Source organism: Aegilops tauschii, chromosome 1 (genome assembly GCF_002575655.3).
Source record: "Aegilops tauschii subsp. strangulata cultivar AL8/78 chromosome 1, Aet v6.0, whole genome shotgun sequence".
Lineage (NCBI taxonomy): Eukaryota > Viridiplantae > Streptophyta > Magnoliopsida > Poales > Poaceae > Aegilops > Aegilops tauschii.
This window is the reverse complement of record NC_053035.3, coordinates 434956145-434983994: the sequence shown is the minus strand read 5'-3', so window position 1 is coordinate 434983994 and position 27850 is coordinate 434956145. Positions and strand designations below refer to the sequence as shown.

Sequence of the window (27850 nt, the reverse complement as noted above, 5' to 3'; positions counted from 1 at the left end):
CATAGTTTCAGTCTAGAATCATTACAGATATTTCAGCACATAACTCGTACGTACTCCGGTAGCCACCTCCCACCTCCTCTACTTCCATTTCGATGTAACAACAATCTCTAGGATCTCAGGAAAGAACTCATGGCTGATTCTGTGGGCCCAAAAGAACTAGAGATGTTCTAAACCCACCGAACACCAAAACCCCCGCCCCCCGCCCTCCGCCGTCGCCGTGGCCCCACCCGCCAAACCCTAGCCCCCGTCGCCGGCAGCGGTGGGCAGCGGCGATGGCCACTGCGCGCGACGTCGAGGAGGTCGTCCAGAAGCTCGCCTCCGACCGCGCCAGGCCCCGCGATGTGAGTACCCTGCTCCGCTCTGCTCTCCCCCCAAATCGGTCAATCAGTCAGCCAATCATCTCCGACGACCTCCGATTCTGAGGACGGCGGCGCTCCTGGTGGCTCCTCCGACCGATTCTGATTGCTCCGCCGCGTGCTGCTGCAGGAAGGGGTGAAGCTGCTGGGGACGTGGCTGCAGGGCGACCGCGCCCCCACCTTCTGCCGCCTCCTCGCCCGCAACACCGCCAGGGCCAAGCCCGGCCACCTCGCCTCCGGTAGCCACCTCCCACCTCCTCTGCTTCCATTTCGCTCGCTCCCCCCCTCGTCGACGCTTGTCATGCATTTGCTGTTCCGCAGGGGCCACGTGGCCGTTCCTCATCACCGCGCTCGCCAAGTGCGTCCTCGCCGACATCGCCGCCAAGAGGCGCGGAGCTACCAGGAGCGCCGCCGCCGGGATGCTCCGCGCCGCCGTCCGCTGCGCAGAGGACGCCAGGCTCTCAGGTAATATTAAGCTAACAGTATTCCAAGGCCCTTCTTCTTCGTCCTGCTCCTTCCTTATTATGCCCAATCATTGCGACTCTGTTATCTGAAGTGCCCTGGAATTCTCGTCCAAATACTATTGCTAGTGCCTATTGTTGTTGACCGTAGCTTAATACTGGAATCATGTGGAATGTGGTATATCTTTTGCCATATGTTCTTACTCGTAGAGTTTGTGTTGGAGATACAGTAACTGTAAGCTCGGCAGTGGGTGTTAAATCTTGTGCTTGTGGTCTCAGCATTCTGTTATACCGTGAATTGATGTATTATGCGAGGTTTTACTTGCTCTGTTAACATTCTGAAAAGTCATCCAAACACTATTGTTAGTGCATATTGTTGCCTACCATAGCTTAGTATTGGGAGTCATGTGTTTTCTTATTCATACATCCTGTGTTGGACATATAATAACTGTAAGCTTGACAGTGGGTGTTGCATATTATGTTTGTGGTTTCAGCACTCTGTTTTTTGGCAAGCTGATAAATCACGTAGGCCTTAACCACGTGCTATTGCTACTTTGCTAGCATTATGCTCAATTCTTTTTATCTACTAGACTTCCATGCAAGTGGTTCTTCAATTGTTTTTATATGGAATATATGCTGGAAGGTTCTTCAATTGTTTTTTTTATCTACAAGCTATTAAAGATGGTTCACTGTCGTTGCAGGGCACTCCTTACTTTTGGTTTCAGTTGCTAAGCAGCTTTTTAGTCATATATTGGAGGTCATAAAAGATGCTCCCAGCTTTCAGCTAGAGTACAGCCCAATTCTCCGGCAGCTTTTGACTGTGAAGGAGTACCGATATCAGATGAAACCTCGAACATACAGCAGTGAGTTGCCATATCAACGGTCTCCCTGTTTTCATATCACAATGCCCTTTTGTTCTGTTCTTAATAAAATTCTGTATCTTCGCTAGATCTTGTAGTGCTCTATATGAAGAAGGTTGCGACTGGTTTTGATGCAAACTTCAGCAATCAAGCCAGCTCAAAGGAGGAATCCTTCCGCTGTACGTGGACTCTCCATGTTCTACTTGAAAACCCACCTGGCGATTATCCTGACACCATGAGGGAGGAGGTTCTTAATGGATTCTGTGCAATATTCTCACATATTAGGAGGCAAGTAGTCTCTGACCAAGTCCTTTCGGCTCTCCTGTTGAACCCCCTTAATTCCCAAGAGGAGCGGGTTGTTCATTTTAATAGCATCTCTTGTCAATTCTCTGAGTTGGAAATCATATATTAATTTTGTGGGATCAGGGAGGATGGAAAGCTGACTAGCAAGCTTATGGAATGCGTTAACACCTTTTTACTCATGGATGGACCAAACCTTGGAGACAAATCTGTGGAGATCCATAAAGCAGTTCAAGATTTTATATTGCGTTCGTGGCTGATGACTCGTGATCTGCGGCTGAAGGTTCTTATGACCCGACTTGCATTTTTCAACTTTGTTTCATATTTTCTTATGTTTGATTCATCGTGAAGTTACTGTTGCTTCCAGAGTTTGTTCATCACATATGCGAAAATTCAGTTGAAGCTTGCTAGAGCTATTCCAAAGGTTTTGGAAAGAAAAAACCTTCTTGGTGTCATCATGGACGACCTAGATCAAAATGTTAACACTGAAGCAGGTTTATTATGGTAAAGGCTACCACTATGCTTTTCAGAGTTATGATTTTGAGTTCTTCATTTACTAAGTTCAATAAATGTAGGTGTGAGGCATCTCGAGATGCGAAAGACGTGTCCTTAAGATGCTCCTTGGAAGAGTTAATGGATCTATCTGCTACTATTTTTTATCAGGTAATAGATATGCACACACAACTTTAACTTAACTCTTCTGAATCTCGTAGTAAATCAGCATTTTGTTTTTTATAATATACAAGTGACTTTTTATAACCGTGTAGGCATATAAATCCCCCACACCAATTAGAGGAGATGATGAGAAAAAATTGAAGACGGAGGATGTTATTAGCCGCATCACGAATAGCCTAAAAAAAGGATCTCTATGTTGGTAAGCTGTACATGGCACCATTTTTATCCCTGTAAGAAAACATCCTTTATCTTCTTTATATGAATTCTCAGATGTGTACCCTGAATATGGTGCCTTCCAAGCTTGAACCCTCTTACAACTGCATTTACTTGACCAAGATTCAGTAACTTCTTCTATTAGACGCTTTATTGTGTGTAGTATCTTTCCATGCCTTTAGTTGTTTCTCTCTAATTTGAGTAACTCTTGACAAAGGAAAAACATCTGTATTCTAGTTGAAAAGTCAATTTTATTCACCGAGACACTGACTAGTTGAGTAACTCTGTTACCCCCGTGTGACCACATGTACCTCCTAATGTTCTGGGGGGGGGGGGGTGGTGGTGGTGGTACATTACTCATATGGACAAATTGTTTTTCGTATTTGGGGGGGTGGGTGGTGGGTGGTATGCTCGTGTGGCATACTTCTCAACAGATGTTCTATATAGTGAGATGAGAAGACACAATATTCTTTGGTGAACACACGGACAGATTGACTAATGGATCTTTTTTTTTTGCACAGGATTGGTACCACATGTCTTCTTGTTCACAAGTATGGATATCGAGTGGACAAATCTTTGTTGATCAGTTGGCTCCAAGCATGTTGTCAATCTTTGAAAAGGTAACTGTACTTTCAGTGTGCCATAGTTTTTGGTTAATGCAATTATATGTCGTACCATCTCAGTTGACTTTGTTATGCTTATCCAGTGCTTTGAGCAAGGCAAACGTCATACGTTCTCAGGATTCACTGCTTTGGATTATCAGGTTTGTTTTGGTGGTAGTGAATTTTTTGATGTCATAAAACGTGTAGGGCTGTTGTATGGAGTATAGTAAATACACTACTGGTACCAGTTATATGGAATATATGTAAGCACCAAGTTACATCTTCTATGGCTTGCTAATTAGTAGAACTGCCTGATTGTCAATGATCTTAACAGGGCACTTAAGGAGTTCTCTGCGATGTTCATAGTGAATACTAGGGAGGAATCACATTGTTTATTAACAAAAGGCGAGGTTGTTTTTCGAATCCATATTAACTTTCTGTTTATGCCACTTGCATTTCAGTAGTTCTTGGTACTTACATCTATTGCTATGGAAAATACTGGTTAACTGGATCAGGGCTAAAGTGGATCCACCTCTATCATATGCCATCCCCATATCACTATATGCATGCTCTAGAATAATTTGGACTCGCATTTTTTTTCAGCTTGTATCTTTCAAATTAGATAACACTAAAAAAGTTGGAGTAATAATTGAATATTTTATGAGGGATACTACATCAACAAGACTGCAAGGAATTGCAAGTATCTGTATCATTCATTACTTAATGCAGCTCTTTAATTTGTATATGAATTATACTGTAATTTCCAGTATTTTGCAAGTGGCCCATTTCAATTTTACCAACCATTATGTACCGGCTTTGGTTTAGCTGGCCCCACTGTTACACATTGGTTTAACATGTCCACTGTTACACATTAGATATGTGAACATTTGCTTGCATGCTTACAAGGTTTTGTCTATTATCTTTTCTCAAGGTTATCAGATTGTCAAAACCCAAAACATGGCGTCACTTTATTTTTAAATGCTTTAACCATTTTGCTAACCAAGTCTTGTCACTTTTCTGCAAGTAAACTTATGACACTGGTAGTTCTATTCAATATGTGTGATATCTGTTTATTTGCAGATGTCAACTGTTGAAGGTTATTGGCAAGATATCTGGAATTCCCTCATTCATGCACTTCCTTTGTTTAGCCCCACAGCTCTAGTGGTGAGTTCCAGTAAATTTCTTTTCCATATTTGCAGTTTTTTCAACCCCTACATGTTGGACATTTGAACACTTCATTCAAAAGCCCGATGTCATTGCCAGTCAGTACACTAGATGCTTTTCATTCAAATACTGCACTAATAGCTGATCTTAGCTCACAATATCTCGGTAAAACATCGCTATAATTACTAGAATGCTATTAATTCACTGTGTGCAATTTTTTATTTTTTATTTTTAGGGATTCAGAACTTAAAATGACTTTGAAACCGAATTTGAAGCATTGATCTGAACCTGATACATCCATGGTCAAATACATTAAGAGATGCAAGACATTCGCTGTTTATCATCGGTGACTTTTTCCTGGTACTGGATTATTCTTGCTGTTAGATGACCACAAAGATTTGAATGTTTAGTGACGCCCACCAACCTTTGAGTTCATATTGACTGCAAAGATTAAGTATGTAGTGATGCACCCCAAGATTGAGTGATGTTGGTATTGGAAATAGATATATAACTCTGCATACTGAAATTGAACTCTGCATACAAACTCCCTGCCTTTGTATGCACTAGCGGTATTTTGCTTTGTTGTTATTGTGAGTGGTGGTAGGGGTGTTACTTGCCATTGCAAATTTAAGCTTTAACTTGTTACATTACACTACATCTATCTACTTTACACTCTGATAGTGTATACTGTGCACTTTTGTAGGCTGATTCAGCTCTAAATCTGTTGGGTGGAATGATCATGCGGGTGAGCTTTTTAGCCTGAGCTTACGGCATGTTATATTAAATACGGTGTATGACCTATAGCTGGCATTAGTTGGCTTTTAACTTCTGTAATTTATCTTGCTTTCTTCTTTTAGGATCAAGTCCATACTTCAGTTGTGTCAGAAGATACATGGAACCTGCAAACTTTTAAACAATCGCCATCACCGTATGCCTTCTTTTCCATAAACTCATTCATGTTGTTTTCCTTATGGCTATGGTAGCTGCTAGTTGCCATATTTGTGGTAGCTTACTAGTGCTATTCCTTAATTTATTTTCTTTGTTCTCGGCATCCCTTCCCTTACATAGAATTTTGCCTTCTAGTTTTTTCCGAGTTCCGACATTCTTGCTAGTTGTGACTTGTGTGTCAACTTTTTAGAAAAATAATTATGGTCCTCATGGAAGCTATGTTTGTACTCTACTAATCATTCTCGCTCTAGGTCTGCTCTGTACTTCATTGCTTGTTACTTCTCAAGGATTGGGTTGCAGGTATGTTTTCTATCATTTTACTACGTTAACTAGTTAGAGCCCTGAATATGGTAGACTTGACCCCATTTTTTCGAAAAGCAGCTTTAGTTATCTTAAACCCTACCCTTTTGCTACTTTTCTTTTTATTGAGGGATTCTTAAATCATAAAACCCAACTTAAGGTAAACACAGAAGAATTGGGCAAAAAAGGACTTTAAATGGCTGAGATCATTTTCCCAGTTCGCTAGGTTTGCTTGGTACCCAAATTCAAATTGTTCAAGTAAATTTGGTTATATTCTGCCCAAATGGAGTTCTATTATGTAAGAAACTTTATATGGTTTACTGCTGGTCATTCTGAAAATTATTATGCGCATGTTGTTTCATAATTTTCTATATTAATGGCTGCAGCTCACCGGTAGTGTTTGCCAGATTGTTCACATGTTCCTATATTGTTTATGACTAAAGTTGAAAAATATTGAAGCTGCTCCTGAAGCTGCTCCTGGCTCTGTATAGTTTCCATGCTTGCCAAACTGATCAGTAGGTAAACGGGACAGTATGAATGTACGATAGTGGGGATTTATAAACCAGCACAAAATAAAATCAGCTCAGGTTCGATGTACTAGTCCAAATCATACGACCTACTTAGTAATCTGCCATTATCAGATAAAGCAGCTGCCGCCTTATTTTAGTATGTATCTCAAATACGCTCAAAGGATGCATTTGTTAATTGACACCTTGCTATGCAGGGCGATTTATCCAATTCTAGCCTTGTTCGAAAGAATCTGCTAAGATCAACTTTGGAGTTGATTCAGTCAGTGTCAAAGGTGGTCCTATATTTAACCCCTTTTCTATCTTTGTATTGTATCCATTTTAAACTTTTGTTCAAGTTATGTATACTTCTCAATCCACAAACATTTGACCAAACTCTGCCTCCTCTCCAGTTATGTTAACTCCTGGTTTAGCTGCACTCATGTTCTAGAATGTGAATGCATGGCTCAGGCCTGTATATGGTGAATTGGTGATTGCTAAATGAACTCTATGCAGCAACCACACATCTAGGCGACAGGGCAACAATAACATGAAAGAACTTGTTTCGGAATTTATATGGCTTGTGTTCATATAGTTTATATCTTACTCCCTCCGTCCCATAATATAAGAACGTTTTTGACACTAGTGTAGTGTTAAAAACGTTCTTATATTTTGGGACAGAGGGAGTACATCTTTAAAGATGCTATTTTGTAATTCACTGTAACTTAGCTTCTGTGTGCATTTCTCTTACTAACTGAATCATGCAGGGAATTTCCGTTACTCATGAACTCATTGTTATAGTAATTCTATGTGCCAACATGCAGTCCCATTGTTTACACATTTTTGGTTATTTTTTCATTTTTTCTCAGCTTCTCTGTTGACTTCTGTGTCGTAAATGCTTTTTTCCTCTTCTGCAAGGGAGTATGGTTTGTATGTGATTACTGCATGCCTTAAATGAATGTGAGTTTTGCTGAAATTAGTTTCTTGATGGTGTGATTATTTAAGTCTATCTGATCTGATTTGATCTAGTTTACACTTACGTTTACTCCTTATGTTATTGTGATGTATTTTACTGTGGTGTTTATTTGCCTATACACTAATAAATCTTGTAGTCCTTATGTTATTGTCCATACACTAATTTTGTTAACACTGTCGAGCAAGATAGCAAATTGAACTTGGGTTTGCTCTAGCATTTCATCACTATATATTGTCCATTTTCGTATGTACATTCTGCACCACTGCATCTATTTTTTTCTCACTTCCTGTCGGGAATTAGTCATCCATTTTAAATTGCCATCGAGATATTCAAGCTCAGTTACTGATATACGTTCTACGGCAGGGATCCTCTCTTTTAAATGAGCAAAATGTTGTGATGATTCCTGAAGCCATTTTTTCTATCTGTGCTGGTTTTTCATCATCAGCCATTAACTCAGCAAATGCATCCCAACTGTTTGATGAATGCAAGGATTTCTCAAAGGTATGTTACAGTTTGTTACAAACACTTCAATCTTTCTAAATATTTCTTTCTGGTTGCCTTCTACTAATTTTGTTTATTTTAGTTGTTACTCGAGAGTGAGAATTGGGTCATCAAAGATGAACTAGGTTACTCTGTGGAAGCCTTATCAGAAATCAGTACTGAAAGTTCTACCAAGGTGATTTACTTGTTTCCTGTTTTTCTCACAATAGTTTTGGGTCTGTGAGTAGCATGTGTCTATGCATTGAACTTATAAAGCCATGTCCTGTAAAGATGGATTTTTTGTTATGAAGTCATCTGATTTCATGGGCAACTGAAAGCCATTTTGACTTAACATGCACTGCAAACATATGTAAATAATAGATATATCCAGATTTTCTCATTTCTCATCGTGAAAGACCCAAATGAAAAGTGATATATCAAATATGACATAGTTATGTATGTTTGATTTTTATTCCACTTCTATGTATGTTTCTTACAGAAGGTTACTCATTTCTTAAACAGGTTATATCTGATAAATGCAACCGAGCACACCTTCCTGGGCACATCCAACAGCAATTGCTTGATCAGCTTATGGAGTTCGAAGGATTTATGGCCTCAAATGAACAGCTTGAGAAAGTGGACTTATGTACTCTTGTATACCGTTGTTCCCTCCTCTGCAATCTAATTCATTGTGCACTATTGTCAAGGTATCTTTTTTCTAGTCATATGTATCTGTTGTAATCAGTTGGTGGCATCAACATCTGTGTTTTTTTTTTTGACTAAAATAGGATACCCAAATTGTAGATACCAATTACTTAGCTAGTTACGTCGTAATCTTTACCAAATACTGTTATATGTTTTCCTGTAGTACCAATCAGTCTTATGTTGTATAACTCCATGCTTGTATTTCTCTATTTTTGTTAATGAACAGGCAGTGCTCTTGCCTGGTATTCCAATTTTTTTCCTTATATTATCTGTGAATTTTTGCAGGGCAATAGAAGAAAATTCTTTATTTCTTAAAGAATTATTTGGTCATGTTACTGGCATCATAAAATATATTATATCAATGGTTATGAAAAAGCACGAGGAACTATCTCATGGTCTTACTAGTGTAGGCTCTGCATTTGAGACAGCCGGCTCCATTTTATCCTCATTTCAGACCTTCCTCTCTGCTCCAATTTTTAGACTGCGGAGTGTTAGTAACAGAGCCAGCTCTGTGCTTATTAAAGGTGTCACTGTATTGCTTGATGAACTATTGGTGGAATTCTCTCAGTTGTTTTCTCGTCTTTCTAGCTCTGCGAATAATTCTGATAGTGAGAACACTAGTAAAATGTTGCCAATATCTTCTGTCAACTTGTCAGAAGATCTAAATCCTTTTGTTGACCACAAAAGTGTTGTTGATATGGATTTTGATATGACGGACTCTGGTGAGGTTGACTCTATCACAGCTAGTGGAAGTGGAAGTATTGGTATCTCGTCACGCCTTTTGGAGTGGAAGCTTGAACTAGTTGGTGTTATTTCAACTTTTTTCTCAGTGTCAGCACCCCATACATGGGAAATCTTGTACAACTTAGTGGAGAAAGAGAGTGATGTCAAGGTACAAATTTGTAATAGAATCTGCTTCATGTTCATTTTATTGTTGTTGTTGTACTTATATACTATCATTGTAACATTTTATTTCCTTTTGAAGGTCTCCCATGCCATCCTGCTTAATCTTTGTCAAAATATCTCCGCTTCATCTAAAAGTTTATCTTCTGTGGTACCGTCCGACTCATACTTGAGTTATACTCTAATTTGTACTAAGCTATTGCCTTATGAGTTTTATCCACTCAAGCTTTATGTGTTTTTAACCTTTTGGTTTTGGTCATGCAGGTCCATTTGATATTCGATATGAGGGAGAAATGTGCAAGTTTACTACTTGGTTCTGCTGACTGCTTAACACATGTACATGCCTTGTTAAGAACTTTAATGGTTACACGTGATGTTGGACAAAATACTGATGGAAAGCTGCAAGCATATAATGAGGTTTCAAATGAGGTTGGTAGCTGGGATAATCATTTTGCTATGCAAAATATATTTCTCTGTTGTTAGTTTTGTTGTCTTCAATGAAAAGTTAACTTAGTGGAGTCCTGAATCTAAGCCATGAATAAACTTAAGAATCACAGTCAATCATTGTTATTGAATAGGCTGTTACTTCTTTTTAATAAAATGCATATCGGGCAAGGGCATTTTGATCAATTATGTTACAGTGGAATTGGCACTGAACATGTTTTCCTCCTCCCCTTCCAAGTTTTACTGGTGACCTAATGTATTGTTAGATATTTGCATGCCACTTCAATGAGCAGTGACGATTGGTTTCAATTTTCTTGATTAGTTGTGTTTAGTGGTTCAAACTACTGAACATACTCAATTGTGCCAGAGTAAGGATGTAGAGAACATCTTTCAAACAAAGAAATGCTCCTTTCTAGTTTCTTCGAAACCCCATAAATCATCGGGTAAGAACTGATCAGAATCGTTCATAAATCATTGTACTTAGAATAAATCAGAGTTAATATGCTGATCCTGACAGGTGTCAGTACGAACCAGCTGGTTGCATAATCCTTGTTGGTCCATTGATCCAAAGAAATACCTGTAATAGTGCTTGGCCTACATTTTTTTATCCACTGCTGGAATCTGGAAGTAACGAACTGCTACATATGTTCTAACTATCTGCAGAACCAGGACATTCTATTAGACTTGGTGACTAAAGGTACTGAGATCAGCATCACAGATTGGTTTTTCCGGATCATGCTCATTGATTGCATCACCCACTTTATTCACTTGTTCCCTGATGGTGCCCAGGTGATATATTTTTTCTGTTTTCTGTTATCTCGTACTACCATTTCAAATTATGTGTATAATGAATTGAATATTCTCATTTCAGGATATGATTGGACATTTCCTCAACATGCTGCATGATACTGATTATCGTGTTAGGTTGTATCTGGCTAGGAAAATGGTTGTGCTATTCGAAACATGGGAAGGACATGATGAGTTGTTTCGTGACGTTTGGTAAGTGTTTGACGACGATACATGCTGTTAAATTCATTTGGCTACACCAGCTAGCCAACCCTGTACATCAATGATGATTGGCATTTAGATTGCCAACCTCTAATCATGAGAGTTAGCTTACCAGTGTTCTGTTAATGTCAGCTCAAATATTGGTGTCAAGATGGTGCAGTTCTCCAGCGAGATTCCAGTTAAATCTAGAGAAGTCTTAGCTGTTGGTCCACAATCTGTTCCAGTTATTGAAACTGTCCTCATTACATTAGCTCATTTGTCTGTGCATAGTGAGGAGGTTGAATTTGAGGTATGTTTGTTCTCGTTGTCACAAAGTATTTCTGGGAGATGTGTCACCATTATGTGTTTGCCTACTGATGTCTAATTCATGTTGGAGAAAAAATATTGGTCTGACTCTGCACTGAAGTTTCTCACTCAACATAATTTTGTCCTGTCTGATGTTGCAGTGTGCATTCATGATTTCTGCTGTTGCTGCTATACAGCCTTCTCAGCGGTACTTTCACAACAAATGAACTTTTTGCTGGTTTATGGAAATATTACCATGCTTACTCTCTTTTCATGCTACTTCTCAGAAAATTGGAATATGCTTTATTTGATTCTATCTCAAGAAAGCTCAGTTACGCTTCACGAAGCAAGGTGAGTGGACATTCATCTACTTTATTCAGTTTACTAGAAGAGAATGACTTGCTTGTGGCAAACTAAAATTTGCATATTGTAATTTTTCTCCATACCCAGTATTTGGACCAACTGATGGGTCCAATTCTCTTCCGGTGGGTTGCCTGTGAAGTGAGCCTAGTTTCGCTTGTTAAGGTAATCTTCTTTTCTACTGCTTATTACATTTTGATAATTGATTCTGAAATATGATTTCAATGTTTCCACATAGCGCCACAAAACGATGCCATTAAAAAGTTAAGCAAACTGAACACAGCTTAAATGGTTGATTATGAGATAAGTAGGCCATTAGCTCCAGCTGACGTTGAATCTTCATAAATCCTGAGATCTTAGCTGTTGGATCTTCATAAAGCCACCATCCAGTTCCGAAAGGGCATTGCTCTCATGAGAGAAGGCGACACAGAATAGCTGTGTCGTGATAGTATACATCCAGGGTTCACAATGCCATCTGGAATCTGGTCTTCTGGCATGGGGATAAGCCAGAGTAACTTGGAAAACACACATGAAACCTATTGTTTTGTCGTTGCAGAAAACAGTTCTGTATACTCTGAACACAGTACAATTGCTTAGTTTTGCTGTGAACAGTCATAAACTGGAAAGTTTATTTACTTATTTTTAGGGTTTGTAAGATTTCCAGCTGTTATTGTATTAATGAATTACTCATTCATGCGTTAATGCATTGTACTTCTCATGCAATTTCTTACAGGTGCAAGAGATGTTTGGTTTTGATACGGCCAAGCCAAAGGAGTTCATTGAACATATTTGCCCATGGCTTCTTTCGTTCCTTATTCTCAGGGGTGATGCCGCTGGCCTTAATTGGATATCCAAGGTGTGTTCACCATTATTCTAAAACATAATACTAGCTTTGCTGTTGATTCTTAGTTTCTGTTTTTTTTCTGTAGTGTTTCATTCTACATGTAAGAAGCTTGTAAACAACGGAACATACAAAATAAAATTCAAAATTGACCTTGTGAATTAACTTCCCTGAAAGAAAAAATACCAAACATCGCAGTATTATTAGTTTCAAAAGTTCTTTGACTATTTGATAGTACCGTGTACAAATGCTTTTTATAAGGCGTTTTCTCTAGTCTCCACTGCCCAGTACTTGAATGCATTGAATGTCTATGGTCTAATTTTTTTTCCACCTTTATGCACTTTTCAGACGTTGTTACAACCTTTATCTGCTGTCATCAAGGGATATTTTGTTCAGATCTTTGGATTGTGTATTGCCGCCAAAAATGGCACTGGGCCAGAGAAGGACTTGGCAGAAACTGTCTTATACGAATCACTTTTACAGCTTGGCGAAATTTCTGAGTTTGAGCGTGATGATCTCATTAGAAAACATATGGTATGCTTTCTGAGTAAACCTCTCCCCTTCAATCTGCATGCAATGTTTACTGTTCCTTTGTGTATTGTAATATTTATCTGTTGTTTTCATCTAGTGCATTTACATATACACAGCAAAGTGATGTTGTTTGTGCTCCTTTTTGTGGTTGACTTTTACAATCTAGATGTTCTCGATCTTTTATCAGCTGTTATTCATTATCGCACTCATTCTTGTCCTATTTTTAGGTTTCCATTGTGGGCGTTTTGCTCACAGTTTCATCCACTGCTCGCCAATCAGAATTGCCATACTTTTCCAGGGAGATTTTAGCACGCACAATCAAACAAGTTGTTGATGGATTCATGGATACAGCGTATGTCCTTATTTTTCGTGTATCCTACACAATTTTGATGGTCGAGTGCTGATGTAACAAAATCATTGCTACGCCTCTTTCATTTTAGGGATGATGATTCGGCTGATACGGTGGTTATTGACAAAGTTAATATATTCCGTGCTGACAGAGTTTTTAAGGTATTTTGTTTTTTCACGTGTTCAATGTTTATCTAATTTCTGAATTCTTAACTGCAAATTAGAATGTTTTCTGGCAATTATTAACTGCAATGTTATGCTGCAATCTGAGGGATGAATAGTCAAGAGTGTTATCTGCCAGCCACACTGTTCCTGTGATTATTATTTTTGTATGTTGTACCTAGAGTTCAATATCATGAGAAGTGTATTCCTCAAGTAAACCAAATGAATGTTAAACCTTCCTCACAAACGAATTATGATGTTCAACCGAAAAAGAATACCTGGAGTTCAATATCTAAAGTGTATTCCTTGAGGGCTTGTATTTATGAGTGGGGATTAGTTCTTGCCTACCCAATTAAAACTTTTCAAACTACAAAGTGTTTTGTGCAAGTCTGCAGTTGTTCATCGACAACATAGGGACAAATGAAAACATTACTTTGGTCTAATCTACTCCCTCCGTTCCAAAATAGATGACCCAACTTTGTACTAACTTTAGTACAAAGTTAATATAAAGTTGGGTCATCTATTTTGGAACGGAGGGAGTATATATTAGTTCTTTCGTTATGTGGGTTTGACCAAGTTCCATGTTTTTTTCTTCTTATTTGGTCATAGTTCCTGTTGGCAATACATCAACAAGTTACAGAAGCAGGCCATCCTAGGCACATGAGTCATCGGCTTTTTGCGATTGAGGTTTTAATAGATGTACTTGGGCACAGAGTGGTACATTATAGCACTTGCTTGTAAGTGTTTTTCCTGTTCTCTTTCTTGTCATTGCTGTACCAGATGATTTTTAGATGTCTGTCAGTTCGGAATGGATTTTGTCGTTGTTGTCTAGCACCCTCAAATATTTCAATGATCCAACTTTAGACTTGCTCGGCAAGAAAATGTGTTATGCCTGCTGTAATCTTCTGTAGGAATGTGATTCCTGTTTCCAGTTTGATGCTGGCTCCTGTGTGTCAATGGCTCAATGCCATTATCAGAGCTTTAGTTGGAGCACCAATTACTATGCAGTATTTCTTAAAGTTAATTAACTGCCTTCATTTAAGTGTATGTGCAGTTCTGAATTACTAGACTTCTTGGTTCATGCTGTATTCTAGCACTGGGTTTTACTTTTATCTTGTCTTGTACAACCTCTGTCCCAAAATACTTGTCTTAGATTTGTACGTGCCTAGATACATCCGTATCTAGACAAATCTAAGACAAGTATTTTGGGACGAAAGAAGTATTAATCTAAATTGTACTGGGTGCATGTCTCGACTGCAGCTATATTATTTGTATAGTGGGGAATTATATCTGGAGGCAACCATTGCAAGGCCAGTGCTGCAACATTTTATCTAAATTGTTGGTTGCTTTCAATGCAAACTCATCTACAGAAACTGTCGCTGTGCTTGGCACGCAGCTCCAGGTTATTTTCACAAATAACGTCCTTGGTTTCCTTCTTGTACTTCTTCTGTCACTTACTCTTCTCATCTGGACTGTTGCAGCTTTTGGTTCCTAAATTAATCACCTGTTGCCTACCTAATGATCAAGAAGGAGGGCGTCTCAATGGGGATTTGTCGAAAGTTCTATCTTTGCTTCGTCAATTAACAGTTGATGCTGATCCCTTGCTTTATGATTACATACGAGTACGCTTCATCTCCACTGACCCACTCTGTATCTACAATTGCAGTCTGACAGGCTGCAACATGTTTTCCTTATCATCGTTGTGATCTTTTTTGTTCTTGATGACCTTGCAGGATTTGGAACCACTTCCTGGTCTTGATTGCTTGAAAGATATAAAAGTTTTCCATGCTTCACTTTCTGACTCATATGCCTCAAGAGACCAGTTTCTGAAGGTTGCTATTCATTTCTTTTTTTCCTATAATTATTATTGTAATATTTGTTATGGGCTAATGTATTACTTTTAACTTCCTGTAGTTTGTTCACAGGGCTCCTCACTTGCCTGCAGAATTATTTTTGCTGAGGTATGCCCTTATTTGCACAGCATATGTGAAACATGTTAGCTTAGACCATCATGATATTGTATCATGTCTTTCTTTTGAAGTGATCATGTTATTTGTTCTAACATAATTCTTGTTCTTGTAAGTCTTCGTACACATCACAAGAAGTTATTATCGGGAGAAATCATCTGCAGAGGCGATGTATCTGTCGGTAATGCTGACACAGTTAGTTGCTGGCGCAGCGACCCAGATGTTGTTTCGGCTGTATGGACTCTTGTTGGCCTTTGCAGCTCATCATCTGTTGCAAATGAAGCTTCTTCAGTGCTTGCTGATTTTATCTCTAGGGTGTGCTTTCTATCTTCATCCTTTTGCCATGCCCATTATATTGTTAATGCGATTTTTCTCTTGTAATCACTTTTTTTCAACATAAGTGCAGGCTGGTATATCTGATGCTCATCAAGTAATATTCGATGTTCCAAATCTTACTCAAAAGCACTCCTTACAACTTCAAAGTGGTTCTACTTCCAAGGAAGATAAATTGTGTTCAGACTATGGTATTTCTGATGATATCTTGCTTGATCTTCTGAAACTTTTGAAGACTTATTTATCAGACGGGTCTGTCGAAATAATAGAAGTTACTTCACGGACATTGAAGGTAAGTTACTTCTAACTCTTTGTTTGAGGATTTGTGACTGCTTATGGTGGTAATTACTGAGCACATTTTACATGGACTAATGATGACTTGTTCGATTGTTAAATTTTACATGGAATTGCAAGTGTCATGAATATCCTAGATTCAGCTTTATTGGTAATGTCACTACAATTCGTTTAATAGCTGGTTTTTGCTTTTGTTTCCATAAACAGGGGATTCTGTCAACATCGAAGGGCCTCAATTCTCTGCAGTGTCTTGATTCTCTTGATAGATCTTTACTGATGGTATTTAGTGCTACATTGTCGCGTTTCTTATGTCCTTTCAAGTTCATTTTTCATGCCTTCCAGCTTATCTTTTCAGCTACTCATTTTTTTCCCATAGGTTCATTCAAGGGGAATAAACACTCAGTTAGTTGAGCAGACACTTTTGGGGATGGATAAGTATTCTACTGGTGAGCGATAGCTTGTACCTTTTATAAATTAATGATTTGTGTTATTTTTTCCTTTTAGTTGCACGACTTGAAATTTTACAGCTGCAAATTTGTTATTTTATTTTCAGAAGCAATTTTGTTCTTTGTTTTACTCCATTTTCATGTTGGAATTATTCTGAATGGTTTGCTCTACAATGCACTATCCCAGAATGGAACAGAGACATATGCCACATCCATAAAGATAAATTATTCAACCATAAATATTTGGACGAATTAACAAGCGCAGCGCACCATGTAATTTTTTTTTACTGGCAAGTTGACAGATTGGATTTTATTGTGCACTCGTTGTTTCTGGTCCCGCACAATACTTGACAAATTGTATCATGAGATTTTGTATGTGCATATGCCTGAATATTCTGAAATCTGTATAGTGCACCATGTAATATTTTCAAATATGGGCCTGTGTTCGCTGGTAATTCCAGATTAAATTAATTGCCGTTTTGGTTGAACTTTTGTTTGATAGTTCCACTTGAAGATTCAGACATCTGGCAGACTGATGGTCAGCCGTATGAGCAATGGTTATGTACCCTAGTGAGCTCGCTCATTTCCCATTGTGATGACATCATCCTAAGGTATAATTTTCCACAGAAAATATAGCCGTGACATTAGTCAGTGTGACTGTAACCTCTATAGAGCTTGATAATGGTGTTCTTCTTACAGACTTTGTAGAAGTCTTGTTTTTCTTAAAGTTGAGGCTGCTGAGCTTTTGCTGGCAAGTGCTCTGGTGAACATTGCTGGCAATATGGATTCTAATAGCGGCATTTGCGGATTAATTTCATCAAAGGTTTGTACCACACGAAGTTATTTGGTTGCTTGAAAACTGTCAATTGATGCCTTTGTGATATATGCATGTAGGTTGAGAAAATAATTTTTTGCGACTCGAATTATATGATGAAATCAGTTAAGCTATTTCTGGATGCACTGAATGTTGTCAGATCTTTTTATGTTACCGAACGAGCCAGAGCTTCCCCTTATAATACTAGAGCTTCCCCCTCCCCTTACAATACTCCGAAGGTATGTTTTTAATGGCAGTCTGTTCGGCTGCTTGTTTCTAAATTTTGTGTATCATGACCATTGTTCTCTCTTACCATAGTTACACACTTACATGATATATGATTGAAGGCTCATGACAAGTTTTTCTGCGCCTGTCAATTGTATATCTCCAAGATATCACTTAGCGTTTAGTTTTTCGTGGGAAGTGCTCAAGTTATTGGCATCTTTATGCTAAAAAACCATGGTTCGCTACCCTCGCATGGAACTCGATTACTTTAGAGTTGTTATCATGGTTTCTTTACTGAAAAAAACTCTTTGTTGCATGACACTTCACCATGTAATATTGAGTTGTTGACCATATAGTCAACACATCTTCTTTTTCTTGAGAGTGTTCCATTTGGTAACTTTCTGTGACTGCATCACATCGAAGAGCAATTTACTGTTCCTTTGCCTTCCAGCTTTCTTGTCTTTTACTTTAAATGATTTGACTCAGATACTGCATGCATGAATCAAGCAATCGGCATACAAATCCACTTGGCGGGTCTAGTTGATTAGTTACTATTGTATGGTAGCCTTTAACAATCCTGTCTGTCAGGAATGAACGTATCAGGAGCCAATACTCAATGTCCGGATGTCACAAACTTAACTACTGTTTTTCTTCAATAGTAATGTTGTGCACTTGATGAACTTATTTCTGTTTATTTGTACTTTTCAACTGCCTATGGATCTTCTGTAGGATGGTAGTAGATCCGCTAGATCCAAAAGTAGGTCACCAGCGGCAACGCCGTCATCTTCATGGAGGAAGGTACCTTATTATCTTATCTTCTCTCTTTTAGAAAAAAACAGGTATCTTTTGCTATAGATTTTTTGTTGCTGTACGCATTTCTGTAAATCTTGGTATACAAGAGGATATCTGTCGTATTTTTACAGTTCTTGGCTGTCACAAGCTCATAAACATGCCATTCTATATTTCTATTGATGAATTGGCGTATTATCTCTCCTCTTAGCAATGAATTAAGTAATGAATTTTTGGGAATGCTCTTAGACTCCACCTTTAATCTCTAGGCCTGCAGGAGCATGTCCTTCGAAAATAGAAATTCCTTTGTAGTGTACTCCTTTTCATCCATGCTTCTATGTTTTTCTGTAGTTGGCACATGCGAAGCTTCTCACATCAGTCTATCTCAAAAGTTTGAATGTTTGCTTGTAACTAGGGAGAATGTCTACAGCTGCTATCCCTTTCTTAACATGTCATTAATTCTCCAGGTGTACTGGCTTTCGGTTGATTATCTTGTAGCTGCCAGAGCTGCTCAAGTAAGTGTGATAACTTTGTCATTATGTTGTTTGTTTCCTTTGTCATTTGCCGATCTCTATTATAGTTCTGTAGATGTTCAGTTACCTTCCATTGAAAATATGTTTAGCTACAGTCTTTGGTTTGAACCCATGTCTGGATATGGTAAAAAGTGCATGGCTGGAGTAATAGGATCGATGTGCTGTTTTGTATGGGTTCTGGAGTAATAGTATCCCGTCCCTCGCAGTGGTATTTAACAAAATAAAACTTGTTCTAACATTTCAACCATGAATAGTTCTTGGCCACAGAAATGCTCGCTGCACCAAACCTTTCTTCTGCATACAATTTTTTCCACCTTACGCCTCTAGAGACTGAATGTCTCAATGCTTCAAGGGCTCCTTTTCTCTTTGATGGCACTGATTGTTGCTTTCTACTGGATTTTTGTAGCGTTGCTCATGTGACTTTGCGACGCTTATGTATGTTGAACTTTGGTGTGAGGAACAATTCAATAAGCTGGACCTAGGACCTCCAGATTTTTCACAGCAAGAGTCGGTCAGTCCACTTTACATTTCGTCGGTTGTTGCTTTACATCTTGCTTGTGCTTTTTTAGCTCTATTTTGATGTCTTCAGTTGTGTCAAATTATGTTTCTTCCTCTTTCCAGTTGGCACCACATATTGGGCTATTGGTTGAGGCATTTACTCACATAAATGAGCCGGACAGCATTTATGGAATAACACTGGCCAATGAGGTTACTCGCACAACTTCTATTTGTAATTGTTGATTTATTTTGGGCGTGTTCTAATTTTATGTATGAAATCCGGTTGTTCTTAAAACGCCATTTTACTTTCACCTTTCTGTGTGAACTCCATACAAATTTGAAAATAGTGAAGGGAAATAATCTTCATCCATCGCCACATAGGCACACAATTGTTAAATTCGCATTATAAACGTCTTATATTTAGGAACAGAGGGAATGCTATTTTAGATATAACAGTTTTGCTGTTAAGGTCTGGAAGTTATGCATCTTAGATTGCTTCTTGTTCTGGCTGTATCTTGAACAGGTAGCTTCTCAAATCATCAGATATGAGCATGAGGGTAACTGGAGCAGCGCTCTTGAATATTATGATTTACTAGTAAGATCAACCCCGAAGGAGAACCTTGCCAATTTTGCTGGGACAGTGTTGACTGGACCATCTGTGTCTTCTAAAGCAGAAGAGAATCTGCTGAACTGGAAAATGCACAAAGGTCTGATGAGGTCATTGCAGAAAACTGGATGTAGCCATGTGCTTGATATTTACAGCCAAGGGTTAACCAACCAAAAAGCGTGCCTTCAACAGGATTCAGAGTTTGTTGATATACAAGTTAGTATTGCGTATTCTAGATAATATGCTTATTGCTAGATTTTTTTAGTATTTTTGTTATATGTTTGACTATCTATCTCGCAGTACGAAGCTGCTTGGAGGGCAGGAAACTGGGATTTCTCCTTTTTTGTTCCATACTCTTCGCAGCCTTCAAGCCGCTCCCGCGATTATTGTCTTTTCAATGAAAATTTGCACAGGTCCGTATTCTTCATTTATCCTTGCATATCAATATGCTTTACACGTTCCACATTACCTTCTGTTGAAACAGCTCTAAGTTAATTAATTATTTTCATTTCGCCATTTTGCCCTTACCTTCTGAAAACTTGTTTCCCTACTTCTGATATATCTTTTAACTTTCTCTCTGCATGCTTCAGTTGCCTAAGAGCTCTTCAGAATGGTGATTCTGAGCAGTTCCAGGGGAAACTTTCCCATTCCAAAATGGTAGTGTTCAGTGTTCATATTAATTTACACAGGGTACTCATTTGGGTTTCTCTAGACTGTAACTTATTTACTTTGTCCTCTTTTAGGATCTTGTGTTGGCTCTTTCAAATGCTAGCAAGGAGAGCACAAAATACATCCACTCTACCGTTCTCAAATTACAAGTACTCCTTGTGATCATATGGTGGCCTTCATGTTTTTGGTTATCGTTAGGTACATTACTTCTAACATTTTGTTAATTTAGATGCTAGATCATCTTTCTATGGCATGGGAGCTGCGCTGGAAATTTTGTCCCGACCAAGCTCCAAAATCTAATGTTGGAACTGAGGAATTCAATCTTGTGCCTGCTGTACCCAAGAGGAATCAGGTTCTGACGCTTTCCTTGTCATATATTGAAACCATTTTGTTAATACTTGAATTTTCCTGGTTGCCTAATCATTTCCTTACCCTTTTTTTTGCAGCTGGAGTTGTTGAGTAAAGAGTGGAATTTCATCCTGTGTCAAACAGAACGTAACCTTGATCTTTTTGAACCCTTTTTAGCATTCAGACGTGGCCTCCTCAAGATCTTAGGTTCTGAAGAACATCTCATAGAACATTTATTTCAATCCGCTTCTGCACTCCGGAAGGTTGGCTCACTTCTTTACTTTCCGACTACGGGTCCACTGTGTTTGTTTGCTTCGTACATCATGATTATTTTCTGGATTCAGGGATTAAGGTTTTCTTTGGCTGCGGCTTCCTTATATGAACTCAAAGAACTTTGCTGTCACAGAGATCAGCAAACTGTGCCAAGCACTTATTTCCTGTCAAAGGTAAACAACTTACCTTCCTGTTATCCGACTGCTGATTTGAACTTTTGAAGTTCTAACTTGCTTTCCTTTCCCTTTCTCTTTTGCATCTTAATATCAGAGCATGTTTTTTTTTATGTGATCAATTGAAGTTCATATTCTGATAATCCTGCATTCACCCTCCAGCTTGAAGAAGCTAAACTGCTGAGAGCTCAGGGGCAGCATGATATGGCTATTGGTCTTGGTAAATACATACTGAAGAACCATACTGATGAGAGAAACAAATCAGATGTCTACCGATTGGTTGGCAAGTGGTTGGCTGAAACAAGATCGAGCAAGTAATCCTTTATATTTGATGCCTCGTATACTGTTTTTCTATTGCGAAGTGAGAACTCTTCCAACTTTTTGTATGTGTTGTTAACATGAACATTCTTTATAATAATTTTGTAGCTCCAGAACAATCATTGAAGACTACCTAAACCACTCTGTAGCTCTTGACAAAAAGTACATGTCCAGGCAGTGTCGCACGCATTTTCATTTAGCACATTACACATACAACTTGTTCAAAAGCTACGAGGAAAGACTTTCATCCAATGAATGGCAAGCCGCTCTGCGTTTAAGGAAATACAAGGTAGCTGAGTTGACAATGCCATCAATATTTGACTTTAAGCTTTGTTTATCTTAATCAATTGCTATTTAATGCAGACTAAGGAGTTGGATACGCTGCTTAAAAGACTCAAAAATTCATCCAAGGCACGTAGATAACTGGAACTTTTGAGTGTTGCTGAAACCTGAAAAGCAAGGTCTTTTATTCTTGCTACCTCGTATACTAAGCCTTCAAAATTTCAGGCTGAGAAAAGTGATTACGGTGCGAAAATCCAAGAGTTGCAGAAACAACTTGCACTTGACAGAGAAGAAGCACAGAAGATTCAGGTGTGCATATACTGTTTATCCAAGCTTCACACCAAAATTTCAAGTTCATGGTCCCTTCATATATACCAAATATACTGTTTAATAGTTCTGTCCAATAACCATATATCCAGAAAAGGTGCTGATATATAGGCAAAACCTACCATTCTCAAAAATTAACTATTTGGCAAACGGATGATGCAATATTATGATAATTTACAGAAAGATGCATTCACTTCATGTTGTGCATATATGCCAAATTTAGTGGTAAATTCATCTGAGGCATAGAGTGCCAGAATGACGATTATTGCATCATGCATTATTCTCTTTTACTGATTTTTTCTTTTCGTAGTTGTCTACATCCAGAGGTGGAGCCAGCATACCACCAATGAGTTAACCTAATAATTTTTTGCATATCTTATACAATCACTATCTATCCATGGAGCTAAGCTCATACATTCGTCAATCTGACCCCATGCACTAGAATTGACTCCTATGGTGTCTGTCCTGCTTCCCCCGTCTACATTTTGGACTAGCGTGTCATGTGATTTTCATAAATGGGGTTTTGGTGTCCATAGGAGCACCAAATATGGAGTCCCTCGTTCATTATGGCCTCAGTAGAAACCCACAGCATAATTTTAGCGTTACAATTAGTTGGGCATGTTGAGTGTTATGCAACGCATTCCATGGAATATTAAATTTTTCAGTTTGTTTTGAGCATTTTATTAACTTGAGCCCTTTTACCAGGATGATCGAGACGAGTTCTTGAGTCTAGCACTTGAGGGGTACCAACGTTCCCTAGTCGTTGGTGGCAAATATGACCTACAAGTGGTATGCAATATATTTGCTGGGAATGTTCTTGTTCTTTCAGTCTCAATGTGGTTCATACTGCAAAACGGTTTACCTTCAATTCTGTGTTCTGTTCTCAAGGATACTGTTGCTTATGTCAGTGTCAAACATCTTACATTCAGGTTTTCCGGTTGGTATCACTGTGGTTTAATCTCTTCTCAAGGAAACAAGTTGTGGACTCAATGATTAAAACAACAAAAGAGGTCATCTCTTTTAGCTCCATTTCATTATTCCTGCTGGTACTTTTTTCCCTTCCATGCTAAAAAACTTTATTTTTTGGTTCGATAGGTCCAAAGCTACAAGTTCATACCATTGGTCTACCAGATTGCTTCTAGACTTGGGAGTTCAAAAGATGCTCAGGGGTCAACAAACTTCCAGGTATGCACAACATTGAGAACTGTCATATGTTGCTTCCGCGAGTAAACATGAATATGAACCTCTCAAGTAAGATCATTATTTTCCCTGGCAGAATGCATTAGCTTCTCTCTTGAAGAAAATGGCCATTGATCATCCATATCATACAATATGTCAGGTATTAAAGTTACAGTCTTCTATATATTGGAGGAACTACGATCAAAGTCTATTTTCATGGTTTTCATACAATTCGTATTGTTTTAGTGTTGAACCTAATAGTATATTGAATAGTGAACCCAGATCTAGTCAGCCAAATGCTGAATGCATGTAAAACAATCGTATAACATGGTCAGTACTGTATCAACTAATACAAATACCAACACAACATTGTTTTAGGAGAACCCCACCACGACTTTCACCATTAGGCCGAGTTGATGTATGGAGCAACTCGAGCACATTTTTGTTAAATCTGAGATTCTTTCAGGCCAGTAGAACACTCTTTTGCTGTTTTAAGTATGTGTCATTCTTTGGCCTCAGCTTTTGGCTCTAGCAAATGGTGACCGTGTCAAAGACAAGCAAAGAAGTAGAAGTTCTTTTGTTGTAGATATGGACAAGAAGCTTGCTGCTGAGAATCTATTAAAGGAGCTATCTTCTTTTCATGGGGCTTTGATTCGTCAGGTTTGCCACTTCTTACAATGATCATTTTATCGCGATATTCTTAACCATGGAGGTGGTCATGTAATATATTATTCATGATGCTCATCCCCACGTCTTATAGATGAAGCAAATGGTTGAGATCTACATTAGGTTAGCGGAACTGGAGACTAGGAAGGAGGTTAGTTACCTGTTCAAATAATGGCTTGTAGGGGATTTGTATACATACATTCTCCATGCTGACATATTCTTTTTGTACATCTGGTTTTCAGGACACTAACAAAAAAATCTCACTACCCAGGGAGTTCCGCAGCATTTGCCAGCTTGAACTTGCAAAGGTACTTTTTATGAAATTTACTTCTACAAATTCCTTCTGTCGCTTCCAGCTGAAAAATTACCATATGGTTAGGACAATAAGCAGTCTTTGCTTTGTGGGACCTTCTGATTTTCCTTGATTAATAACCTGGGTCTGTGTGTTCTCAACCGTGGGTGTTTTAAATGACTTATGGAAATTTCACTACGCTGCTTCTTTGTTTGTTTGATTTCATCAGGTTCCTGTTGTGACTGCTACTATTCCAGTTGACCCTAATTGTCGGTATGAAGAAGGTACCTTTCCACATTTCAGTGGGCTGGTGGATTCTATTACGTAAGTTGGGTTTTGGTTTAACACATTGTTTGTACCCGAGGATTTACTGTTTTTGGTCTTTATTGACTGTTGGACTTCCTCCATGACAGTATAATGAATGGAATTAATGCTCCAAAAGTTATTCAGTGTATTGGCTCGGATGGTAACAGATACCGCCAACTTGCAAAATCTGGAAATGATGACCTGCGACAAGATGCTGTATGTTCTTCTCTTTCATTTTATTGTGACAATGTATTAGACATACAGGGTTTGACACTAAATTAGTACTTAACTTTGGCAAAAGCTATAGTTGCCTGTGAATATCATAATACACCGCACTTCCACCCGGAGCCTGAGTAAACGCTGTCTTGTGTAAATTTCAGGTTATGGAGCAATTTTTCAGTTTGGTAAATATGTTCTTGCAAAATCACAGAGATACTTCGGAAAGGAGATTGCGAATACGCACATATAATGTAGGAATGAATGCCATAAATTTGCATTTCTCTTAAGTTTCTCCATGCCTATTTTGCAACTTGTGACAAATCCAACTACTTTCTCAAGGTTGTTCCTTTCACCCCAAGTGCTGGTGTCGTTGAATGGGTAAATAGGACTGTTCCGCTTGGTGACTATCTCTTAGACAGGTAATTCTGTTCAGATTCCAGTTGTTATATGTAAAATAAATTCCAATTTCTGGATGTTTTTTATTAATTAAAGGTATTTTTTATTTCTAAAAAACACGTATTTCATTGGTTCGGACAGCAATAGAATTGGCGGAGCACATGCACGATATGGAACTGGAGACTGGACATTTCTGCAATGTAGAGAGCACCTGGCGTGTGTATGTTCATATCTGGAGCTTTCACTTTTATATATTCCAATAAATGATGATTAGTGTCCTTTCTGAAAGCACTTATGTTTTGTAGGAGAAAGACAAAAGGAAGGCGTTTTTCAAAATCTGCGACAACTTTAGGTTTTTGTTGATTATTTTCATTTACTGAAAAATGCAGAAGTAAAGTTGTCTGTTTTGCTTACATTTTCTTTTCTTTTTTCCTTGTCCTGCAATAACCAGGCCTGTGATGCACCATTTCTTCATTGAGAGATTCTTGCAGCCCGCAGACTGGTTCCAAAGTAGACTTGCGTACACAAGAAGTGTGGCAGCAAGCTCAATGGTAACTTTCATTTTAGTTGGTGAACGGAAGTCATTTGTCTTTGCCTATACCGGTTACTAATTTTGAGGGTTCAGGTGGGATATATTGTTGGGCTTGGAGATCGCCATTCCATGAACATTCTCATTGATGAAGACACAGCCGAGGTTGTGCACATTGATCTTGGTGTTGCATTTGAGCAGGGTCTCATGCTTAAAACACCTGAACGGGTACGTGATCGAAACCATACCATTGTAATGTTTGCTACTAGTTACCATCCTGAAGCCTACTATGTGCGTGAAGCCTACTATAAATGATAGCCTGGATTAAGTTTACATCTGTGCTTGTAGGTTCCATTCCGGCTGACAAGGGACATCATAGACGGCATGGGCGTTACTGGCACTGAAGGTGTATTCAAAAGATGCTGTGAGAAAACTCTGTCTGTAATGAGAGAAAATAAAGAGGCATTGCTTACCATTATTGAAGTATGTCTGTTGCCAAAAGTCTTTTCATAAATGCATTCTTCAGGCAAGTCGCCATTACAGTTTATCCTGATAATTGATCTAACATGTCAGGTCTTCATCCATGATCCTCTTTATAAATGGGCCCTTTCGCCACTGAAAGCCTTACAGCGTCAGAAGGTAACCAGATGATTTTTCGCTTATACAAGTATCTCTATAAATGTCCACTATGCACGACTACAGCTTGTAGCGCTGGTGCTGCTGCATATGTTAGCGCTAAAGCCACTATATCGTCCATACATACAATCTTTGTCGAAACATACACCATTTTTTTTCTTAATTTCCCTTTGGAAGGTGTGGAATTCCAAAGTCTGAAGTAACATCTGATCTTTCAGGAAACTGAATACAATGACTCGTGCCTGGATGATTCTCAAGAGGCGTGCGAGGGCAACAAGGACGCGGCCCGTGCGATACTCCGCGTCAAACAGAAGCTGGACGGTTATGAGGACGGCGAGATGAGGAGCGTAGAGGGGCAGGTCCAGCAGCTCATACAGGACGCGGTAGACACTGATCGGTTATGCCAGATGTTCCCAGGGTGGGCACCTTGGCTGTGAAGCGCCCATGAGAAAGAACATAGATGGGAGATTCCGAACCCGCGGTAAAAGCGATGTTGTGACTGCTAGAGAAACTTTTACTTTTGGTGCCCGGCGCCTGTTTTTGTGCGTGAAGGTGAGAAACATGGATGGAGATTCCGAACCCACGGTAAAAGCGATTTTGTCACTGCTTGAGAAGCTTTTACTTTCGGTGCTTGCTCTTGTGCGCGAAGGTGGGAGAGGGACTTATCACATCATACATGGGCCTGTAGGTGTACATATAACTGTTGTAGATATAAAGGGGCCTCTTGTCTGGAGGATGTACGCGGAAGAAAGGTAAAACTCATGAGTAGTGTTGACGAAATGTAAAAGAAGTTGCTTTTCAAGGACTATTGTCTTTTCTTTATAATTCACTAACCGCAATGCACGCCACAAAGACATGAATATCTTTTGACCACGGTGTCTGATGCACAACAACTATTGATGTGTGGAAAGTGAATTGGAGAGCAAATAAGAGGCAGCAAGCAGGGAAATAATTTTATGTGCGATTAGTGTAGATATCATTCACAACAAACATTGAATACAAATATTCATAATCTGGTTGCAAAGTTTTGGTATTGATTATCCTAATGAATGAGCCCATGATGGTTAAGTGGAAAATTATCGAATTGAAATAAATATTTTAGATGACTTGCATGAGCTAGCACTTATATTAGATCATCTCTGGCACCTCCCCAAAATTTTAACCCATAAAAATTAGAAGTCCTCAAATTTGAGTTATAGCTTTTTGCACCAACCCTTCCTCAAAATAGAAACTTTCTGCAGATGGTCATTTAAAATAGAAGTTCAAACTAGACTTAGAGAACTTGTTGGTTCATTGTACATAA

At 38.7% G+C, this 27850-nt stretch overlaps 1 protein-coding gene across 2 annotated transcripts; it reads left to right on the top strand.

Moving 5' to 3' along the window:
* The first annotated feature begins 140 nt into the window (after positions 1-140).
* Positions 141-27349, top strand: LOC109742816 (serine/threonine-protein kinase ATM). 2 transcript variants are annotated; one of them, XM_020301911.4, is made up of 78 exons: positions 141-341; positions 487-595; positions 678-821; positions 1519-1680; positions 1767-1965; positions 2104-2260; positions 2345-2481; positions 2553-2640; positions 2745-2851; positions 3387-3485; positions 3572-3628; positions 3802-3877; positions 4548-4631; positions 5335-5376; positions 5489-5559; positions 5831-5879; positions 6604-6681; positions 7725-7862; positions 7945-8037; positions 8364-8548; positions 8832-9438; positions 9532-9600; positions 9714-9878; positions 10557-10682; positions 10765-10892; positions 11034-11190; positions 11348-11394; positions 11474-11537; positions 11637-11711; positions 12280-12402; positions 12736-12921; positions 13146-13270; positions 13359-13428; positions 14038-14165; positions 14689-14830; positions 14910-15050; positions 15162-15260; positions 15343-15389; positions 15512-15710; positions 15802-16020; positions 16230-16301; positions 16399-16468; positions 16971-17079; positions 17168-17291; positions 17363-17521; positions 18237-18305; positions 18764-18811; positions 19236-19340; positions 19451-19537; positions 19851-20150; positions 20235-20347; positions 20525-20591; positions 20678-20752; positions 20833-20955; positions 21050-21214; positions 21296-21397; positions 21560-21711; positions 21824-22004; positions 22079-22126; positions 22223-22306; positions 23030-23113; positions 23254-23334; positions 23420-23509; positions 23601-23663; positions 24023-24163; positions 24264-24320; positions 24412-24477; positions 24691-24785; positions 24875-24983; positions 25148-25237; positions 25326-25405; positions 25524-25602; positions 25688-25734; positions 25834-25933; positions 26008-26139; positions 26260-26394; positions 26485-26550; positions 26766-27349. In XM_020301911.4, the coding sequence occupies exons 1-78, from the start codon at positions 273-275 to the stop codon at positions 26982-26984; spliced, it is 9048 nt and encodes a 3015-aa protein (XP_020157500.1). In that variant the 5' UTR covers positions 141-272; the 3' UTR covers positions 26985-27349. The 2 variants fall into 2 exon arrangements, with proteins under 2 accessions (XP_020157500.1, XP_020157502.1); XM_020301913.4 differs by lacking the exons at positions 141-341; positions 487-595; positions 678-821; ... (12 more) ...; positions 5831-5879; positions 6604-6681 and adding an exon at positions 7264-7345.
* The last annotated feature ends 501 nt before the right edge of the window (positions 27350-27850 follow it).